This window comes from Xenopus laevis, chromosome 5S (assembly GCF_017654675.1).
Source record: "Xenopus laevis strain J_2021 chromosome 5S, Xenopus_laevis_v10.1, whole genome shotgun sequence".
In the NCBI taxonomy this organism is placed as follows: domain Eukaryota; kingdom Metazoa; phylum Chordata; class Amphibia; order Anura; family Pipidae; genus Xenopus; species Xenopus laevis.
The window spans coordinates 55,354,750-55,363,813 of record NC_054380.1 but is presented as its reverse complement, the minus strand read 5'-3'; the positions used below and the strand labels follow the sequence as shown (position 1 = coordinate 55,363,813).

General features: G+C 40.4%; 1 protein-coding gene across 1 annotated transcript; it reads right to left on the bottom strand.

Annotated features, from left to right (window-relative positions):
• Window positions 1-5,915: 5,915 nt before the first annotated feature.
• On the bottom strand, window positions 5,916-7,754 carry LOC121394226 (lamina-associated polypeptide 2, isoforms alpha/zeta-like). The gene is made up of 2 exons (XM_041564584.1): window positions 7,533-7,754; window positions 5,916-7,455 (listed from the first exon to the last, which is right to left on the bottom strand). Exon 2 carries the CDS (start codon window positions 7,453-7,455, stop codon window positions 6,172-6,174), a length of 1,284 nt encoding a protein of 427 aa, XP_041420518.1. The 5' UTR covers window positions 7,533-7,754; the 3' UTR covers window positions 5,916-6,171.
• Between the last annotated feature and the right edge of the window lie 1,310 nt (window positions 7,755-9,064).

The following is a 9,064-nucleotide window of genomic DNA, read 5'->3' as shown; positions in this document are numbered from 1 at the left end:
CACACTGGGCAAACAATGCCTACAAGGTCAACGTATACACTACTACAGCAGTGGATACGGAATATATTATTGCTGCTTGAAAAACGTCACTCGGGGTGGTGTTTCTGGAGACGGTATTATTATTGATATTTAGACAGAATGTGAAAAAGCTCACACAGCTAGATGGCCGTTGTTTGAAAATGAAAAACACACTGGGCAAACAATGCCTACAAGGTCAACGTATACACTACTACAGCAGTGGATACGGAATATATTATTGCTGCTTGAAAAACGTCACTCAGGTGGTGGTTCTGGAGACGGTATTATTATTGATATTTAGACAGTATGTGAACATGCTCACACAGCTAGATGGCAGTTGTTTGAAAATGAACAACACACTGGGCAAACAATGCCTACAAGGTCAACGTATACACTACTACAGCAGTGGATACGGAATATATTATTGCTGCTTGAAAAACGTCACTCGGGTGGTGTTTCTGGAGACGGTATTATTATTGATATTTAGACAGAATGTGAAAAAGCTCACACAGCTAGATGGCCGTTGTTTGAAAATGAAGAACACACTGGGCAAACAAATTGAAACAATGCCTGCAAGGTCAACGTATACACTACTACAGCAGTGGATACGGAATATATTATTGCTGCTTGAAAAACGTCACTCAGGTGGTCTTTCTGGAGACGGTATTATTATTGATATTTAGACAGAATGTGAAACAGCTCACACAGCTAGATGGCCGTTGTTTGAAAATGAAGAACACACTGGGCAAACAATGCCTACAAGGTCAACGTATACACTACTATAGCAGTGGATACGGAATATATTATTGCTGCTTGAAAAACGTCACTCAGGTGGTGGTTCTGGAGACCGGTATTATTATTGATATTTAGACAGTATGTGAACAAGCTCACAGAGCTAGATGGCAGTTGTTTGAAGAACACACTGGGCAAATAATGCCTGCAAGTGCACTACTATTGGTGCACTACTATGAAGAACAGCAAACAGCACTGTACACGTTAAAGAACAGTAAGATAAGTAAAATTAAAAAAAAATTATATGTATATTAAAAAAAAAAAAATTCTCGGGTTGGTGCTGCTGAACTACTAGGAGCAGCACAGTAGCACACCAGTCCCACTCCCCAACACTGCTAGACTAATAGCACTGGGCTCTTATAGTAGCAACTAGCAAAGTAAAAAAACAAAAAAGAAAATAAAAGCAGTCCTTACAAGGACTATTGGGTTATTACAGCAGTCAGCAGATGAGATCAGAAGAGATCAGTGCCCACAGCAGGCAGCTACATACAGAGCACTGCAGTAGAAGGTAGATTACTAGCCAGCAAAGCTACCTAACCTGAAATGTCCCTCAAATCCCTGCAGACTTCTGTCCCTCCAATACAGAGCAGTATCAAGTAGATTACTAGCCAGCAAACTTACTATCAACTGTCCCTCAAATCACTAACAGCTCTCTCCCTACACTAGCTCTTCCAAGCACACACAGGCAGAATGAAAAAACGCTGCAGGGCTTCAGTTTATATATGGAAGGGGAGTGGTCCAGGGGGTGTGGGGGTGGTCCAGGAGGGACAGCTTCCTGATTGGCTGCCATGTATCTGCTGGTCTGGGGTGAGAGGTCAAAAAAAAGCACCAGGTAAGGCGAACCCAAAATGGCGAACGTTGCGCGACGTTCGCGAACATTCGGCGAGCGCGAACAGTCGATGTTCGCGCGAACAAGTTCGCCGGCGAACAGTCCGCGACATCCCTAATGGTAAGGTGTTATATTTGAAAGACATCATAAAAATAATTATTTGACTTATCAAATATCAAATGTAGAAATACCTTCAAATTTCACTTTGACTCACTTTCTCAAAACACTGCAATGTTCAAGTTGGAGACCAGATTATGGGATCCCATTGCTAAAAAATATTATTACACAAATGACTCCTCATCTGGACAACAAATAACAGAAAGAAATATGGGGTAACTTTTCGAATTGCTATAAGAGATAGGTATACATTTCAACTCTTACATTAATGGACATGGGCAGATCTAGTAATGCTATATATCTCAAACGGCAGAATAATAATTCTGGCTCTCAGATATGGTTTGAGAATGGGAATGCATCAACATACTGTAATTTTGAGCAGTTATAAAATAAATAAATGAGCAACTTGGGCTCCCAAATGGTCAAGTCATGGTAATTTGTTTCCTAAATGTGTATTTCATTCTTTGCACTTGATCTGTAAATGAGCCCTTATGTTGGACTTATATTACACCTACCACTAGTGTATACACCATGCAGCATGCATAGCCAAATGTGTCACTTTGTGACCTAGACAAAGAAGCAAATCTTTGCATGGGCAGCTTTATTTGTGTATGCTGTTATTTGCAATGTATTGCTTGTTTGCCCTTCATATGAAACATATTTGTAACTGAGTTTCTTAATAATAAATGTTCAGTAAAAATAAAATAAGTGAAGAAGGCCAATAATCCATAAATTAAAGCAAGGGGCTGATGATTAGTATGTTGCAAAAAATATATATCTAATTGAACAATTCTCTCACAGGGCTGCGGTATGATGGTATTTATTTGTACGATGTGTCCTGCACTTTGTTACTTGTATTTTAGTTCTTCCCTTGTTGCTGAGATTCTTTGGCTATTCAGTGTATGTAGGAAAATAAACTAGAAATACATTTTATTCATTGCATTCATTAAGCCTCAGGGTAAGCTGGATACACTGCAATGCATTAAATAAACATGATTCAGAACTTCAGCTGCAAAATGGTTACCAGCAATCTGAAAGTAGAAAAATGCTACAGAGACAGTCTAGTGATCTAGTGATGGGGCTACATGTGATTTCAATATATATATATATATATATATATATATATATATATATATATATATATATAATATATATATATATATTAAGTAAATGTATACTTACCGTAATTTACTTTTCCCTTAGTCCCTTAGGCAGCACCATGAGATTTATTTGCTTTCCCTTACATGTAGGACAAGTGAGAAAAAAAAGAGTTAATTCTCCCCACCCATAAATACCAGCTACTCAAAACCCCCTCTAGTGTTTTTTTTTTTTTTTTTTTTTTAATAAGACACACAGTCCGATGCTTAAGTATTTTATTAGGGCGGGTAATTTATTGCTGGCCTAAGGGACTAAGGGAAAAGTAAATTACGGTAAGTATAAATTTACTTATTCCCTTACGTCCCTACGGCAGCACCCATGGAGAGTTAACGAGTAACAAGGGAGGGTATCTTCATATCGCCTTCTGTAGTATGCTACTGCCATAGGAAGCTTCCTGTGAAGCCGAAATGTCTACCCTGTAGTGCTGGATGAAAGTATTTGGATTACTCCAGGTTGCCGCTCTACATATCTGATCCAAGGATACATTGGCTGCCTCTGCCCATGAAGCAGAAATTTTCCTAGTAGAGTGTGCCTTGACAGGAAATGGAGGATTGAGATTATCCTTAATGTAGGCCGTCTGGATAGTCTCTCTAATCCAACGTGCTAATGACGGTTTCGAGCTCTTTAGCCCCTTATTTCTTCCGCAAAAACTGATGAATAGACTTTCAGATAATCTAAATTCTTCTGTACTCCTTAGGTAGGCTTTCAGAATTCTGCCTACATCCAAAAGGACCAGTTGAGAGCTGTGGCCTTGGGCTTCCTGAACGTTTGGTAGAACAATCTCCTGATTGATATTATATGTATTGACAACCTTAGGTCTGAAATTAGGAAGGGTTCTCAAGACAACACGGTCTGGAAGGAATGTCAAGTAAGGCTCCTTTATTGATAAAGCCTGGATTTCCCCAACTCTTCTAGCTGAAGTAATGGCTACTAAAAATAAAGTCTTGAAAGATAGACACTTAATGGAGATATTTTCCAGAGGTTCATAAGGTGCTTCACATAATTTCTTCAACACCCGAGGTAGGTCCCAAGTAGGAGAGGATTGAATGAGTCTAGGCCTGATCTTTGAAATAGCCTTGACAAATCTTTTAAGAAGCGGTAGAGTGGACAAAGATCTATTTTGGAGAGCAGATAAAGCCGAGATCTGCGCTTTGATAGTATTTACCGATAACCCTTTATCAAAACCTTCTTGAAGAAATTTTAACAACACCGGCACAGAAGGTTGAGTCTCCGAAATCTGTTTCCTCTTGCACCAGTCTCTGAATCTTTTCCAGACTCTAGAATAGGACTTGATAGTAGAAGCTTTTCTGGATTGAATCAGTATGTCTACTACTTCTTTAGAGAGTCCCTCCGACTCTAAAATGGACCTGTCAGTCTCCAAGCTGTCATCTTCAATCTCGCAAGATGCTGATATGCCAGAGGCCCCTGGGTCAATAGCTTCGGAAAGTGCGGGAGAATCCAATACTGTCCTCTGGACATTCTCATTAACAGAGAGAACCAACTCCTCCGAGGCCAAAATGGGGTTAAGAGAATTGTCTGCCACTCTCTCCAATCTGATCTTCTGTAAAACCTTGGGAATCATAGGTATTGGGGGAAAGATGTAAACTAGTTGGAATTTCCACCTGATTGACATGGCGTCTATATAATCCGGACGATCTAGTCTGTTTAAGGAGCAAAACCTCTGTGTTTTGCGATTCTTCCTGTTGGCCATGAGATCTATCTCTGGCATTCCCCATCGATCTGTAATTCTCCAGAATATGTGTTGATCTAGGGACCATTCCCCTGGAGCAATCTTTTTCCGGCTGAGATGATCCGCTATGAAATTCTCCTTTCCTTTTATATGCACCGCCATCAGACGAGGACTGTGTCTCTCTGTCCAATTCAAGATCTTGAATAGCTCCTGATTCAACAAGGGAACTCTGGTCCCCCCCTGCTTGTTCAAGTAAGCCACTGTGGTGGAATTGTCTGAAAGAATCTTTATGCTTTTGCCTTTTAGTTGTCTTTGGAAACTCATAATGGCTTTGTAGACCGCTCTCAATTCCCTGAAATTTGAGGACATGGAGCTTTCCATTGGATCCCAAATGCCCTGTGCCGTTAGATGGCTCAGATGGGCTCCCCATCCCCATTGAGAGGCATCCGTAGTTAGCACTATCCATTCCGGCTGTTGAAAAGATAGACCCTGTACTAGGTGATTCTCCTGAAGCCACCATTCCAACCTGGATCGTGTCTCTGCGCTGAGACATATCTTCATATCTATGGAGGAAACTTTCCGATTCCAACTCATAAGTATCTCTGTTTGTAAAGGTCTCATGTGTAACTTCGCCCAAGCGACAGCCTCTATTGATGCCGTCATGAGACCTAGGACTCTCATTAAGCCTCTGATTGTCAAAAGAGGGTTTCTGATTATCTCTTGAACAGCTTCCCTCAAACTGTAAATCTTGTCCTGGGGAAGATATAACTTCATTTCCGCAGATTTGATGATGAGTCCCAAAAATTTTATTGCTCTGGATGGTTCTAGGGTTGATTTGTCCCAATTTATTATCCATCCTAGATACTGAAGCAGCTCGATGGTTCTGTTTAAATGTTTCTTTAACAGCGCTGCTGACACTGCTGTAATCAGCCAGTCGTCTAGATAAGGTATAAGAGTTATCCCTTCTTCTCTTAGAACCGCTGCTATCGAGGTCACAACCTTGGTGAACACCCGAGGTGCCGTTGTTATCCCAAAAGGAAGAACTCTGAACTGATAATGGTGCAGAACTCCTTTGATGAACACAGCAATCCGAAGAAATTTCTTGTGAGCATGAAAAATTGGAATATGCAGATAAGCATCTTTGAGATCCAAAGAAGCCATATAGTCGCCTCTGTCTAGTATGTTTATCACTGACTTGATGGTTTCCATACGAAAAGTCTTCTTGTGGATGAACTGATTTACTTGTCTTAAGTCTACAATCGTTCTGAAAGTCCCATTTGGCTTGGGGACTAAAAAGACCTTTAAATAGGTTCCTCGATGAATCTCCAGTGGAGGCACTGGTTCGAGAACTCTGGCTGAAACAAATTCTGTGATGGCCTGCTCGAGAGCCAGCTGTTTGTTTGGAGAATTTAAGGGAGTAAGAATAAACCTCTGAGGAGGTAGACTCAGAAATTCTATTCTGTAGCCTTCTGCAATTAATTGGAGTATCCATGCGTCTGCAATGGTTTCTTTCCATTCTGGAAAGAAAAAAATTAATCTGCCCCCTACCGGCAGTAAACTTCTGGCGTCAGAAGGATGGCCTTTTCTTTGGTGGGAAGGTTTTCCCAAATCCTCTCTCCCCTCTGGAAGAATTGAATGCTCTATTGGGCCGAAAGGAATTTGTATCGTTCCTTCTTCTGTCTCTTTGAAAGTAGTTATCTCTTTTAGGTGATGTTCTTCTATTCCGGAAAAAGGAATTTTTGCTCCTATTTGATTGGTTTTCCTGAGGAAGACGCTTATTCTTAGAGCCTGACAAAGATTCCAAAAGTTTATCCAGCTCTGATCCAAAGAGACGACCTGGTTCAAATGCCATGGCACATAAGCTGTTTTTGGATACTGAATCAGCTGACCAGGTTCTTAGCCATAAAGCTCTTCTGGATGCTGTAGATAAAGCCATAGTTTTCGCAGCTAGCTTAATACTTTCAATGGATGAGTCACACAAGAACTCAACTGCCATATTGACCTTTTCCAGGGATTCCAGAAGCTCCACACGGGATATGTTGTTGTTGATATCCTCCGTGAATTGTTTGAGCCAATGCCTGGTTGATCTAGCCACTGCCGAGGCAGCCAAGGCTGGCTTACAAATAGCTGTACCCGTATTATAAACTCTTTTAAGTAAGGACTCCATCTTGCGATCCATAGGATCCTTTAATCCTGAACCATCTTCCACAGGAATGAGTGTTTTATTAGACAGTCTGGCAATGGCTACATCTACTTTCGGAGGAGTCCCCCAGGACTGTATCTCCTCTTCCTGAATGGGAAACAAAAGCTTTTGTCTTTTTGTTATAGACGGAGGCTTTTCAGGATTTTTCCACTCTCTAGTCATTAAATCTTTCATGACTGGGTGAACCGGAAAATCTTTAGATTTCTTAGCTACCTGAGAAGTGGTTGCCTGCGAATCCTCGCTTTCCAGAGATTCCATCGTTAACCTTACTCTCCTGATCAATTTCGCAGTGCTTTCCACCGGAAACAAGGCTAAGATTTCTTCCTCATCCGAGGATGAATCCTGAGTTGATCCGTCTAAAGATATAGGATTAACTATTGTAGGAGAATTCACAATATCATCCGCAATAGGGACTGGGCCAGGTTGCAACTGGTTAAACATATCCTTCATAGTTGATTTTATAAACTCCTTAATCCACGAAGAAGAAGCTTCAGGAAGTGCTTCAACATCCTTGTGAGCCAGATAGGACAGACAGTCCTTACAAAACCTTTTCCCATAGTCATCTGGGAGAAGTATGTCACATGCTCTACACTGCAGATGCTTTGACTTCCTGTGTCTTTTGACAGGTGGTGGCTCTAGGGTAGACATCTGAAAAAACATGAAAATTTACACATAGATTATAAAGGAATCTTAGGTAAAAAGCATGCCCACAGAGTACCTTGTACCTTAGTGCTGAATAAGGAGGCTGCAACCCAGGCAGCAACGTCTAAGCAGCAGGCTGATCACACTCCTATACAAGGGGAGCGTCTGAACACAGCGTGATTAGCTTTAAAGATCCTCTGGTGCGAACTTCAGCACACCTGATCCGCATCATCAGTGTAAACATCTCTTAACCAATCACGTCAACTCTAAGTTGCGTGTCATAGGTTATCGTCACCATTTTGTTTATGGGCAACCCTCGGCTGCACAGTCTATTGCGGCGACGGGAAAACCTAAGAGGCCACTCGCACCTCCGACTGAAAGACCTCTTGGGTAATGCAGTCTGCGGTCTTCAAGTCCCCTAGGGACCTGGCATCTTTAATCTAGGAAAAAACCAGAAAGAACGTTAATATGGCATCCACCTTTACGCGGATAATACACTCACCTGCCTACGAAGGTAGGACAAAAAAACACTAGAGGGGGTTTTGAGTAGCTGGTATTTATGGGTGGGGAGAATTAACTCTTTTTTTCTCACTTGTCCTACATGTAAGGGAAAGCAAAATAAATCTCATGGTGCTGCCGTAGGGGACGTAAGGGAAATATATATATATATATATATATATATATATATATATATATATATATATATATATATATATATATATATATATATATATATATATATAAAGACGAAAAGATGGACAGCACTCACTTGTTAATGCTTAAATTCTGTATTCAATACAGAATTTAAGCATTAACAAGTGAGTGCTGTCCATCTTTTCGTCTTTACATATTATGGGAAGCTAACCGGAGCATCCCCAAGGACGAGCACCACATCTACATTCTTCTAAGCGTGAGTGCTGTTACTAACCTCCTTGTATATATTTGTATATATATATATATATATATATATATATATATATATAACCATACAGAAAGCTGACGCACACTGGGATTTATCAAAAATAAAAACTTATTTTATTTAGATCGACGTTTCGGTCCACACACGGACCTTTATCAAGATATATATATATATATAATATTTATATATAGACTCAGTTATCTGTCCCTATGAAACTGTTTTTCTTTTCTTCTTAAATAATTTTTTTCTTCTAGTAATCTAGACAGACAGTGAGATCTTGTTGATTAGTTTACAGATTAATTTGCCTCTATGGTGGGATACTTTGCATGCTACAGTCATACTAAAAATCTACAATTTATATCTATATATATATATATATAAAGTCCAAGCGAGCGTGGAACGCACACCATAAGCAGTGTCCAAATGCTGGGTGCCAGTCTGTAAAATTATACAAATATCCCAAGGTGACGGCACTCCAAAAATAGTCAGGATACACAGGTCATCTAGTCATAATCAAGGTTTATTGGTGGACCAACGTTTCGATTCCATATTGGAATCTTCGTCAGGGTGAGAACAGTGCCCAAACACAAACAGCCAGTATAAATACACAAAATGGCGCCAAAACCCTTGTTGCTAGGGTGCCTAGCAACCACCGTGAGGTGAAGAGAAGAGTGTAGAGTGAAACAGAAAGATAAG

Bases quoted from the DNA above. Each gene is read 5' to 3' on its own strand.
- LOC121394226 (XM_041564584.1), bottom strand. From the start codon at position 7,455: ATGTCTACCCTAGAGCCACCACCTGTCAAAAGACACAGGAAGTCAAAG.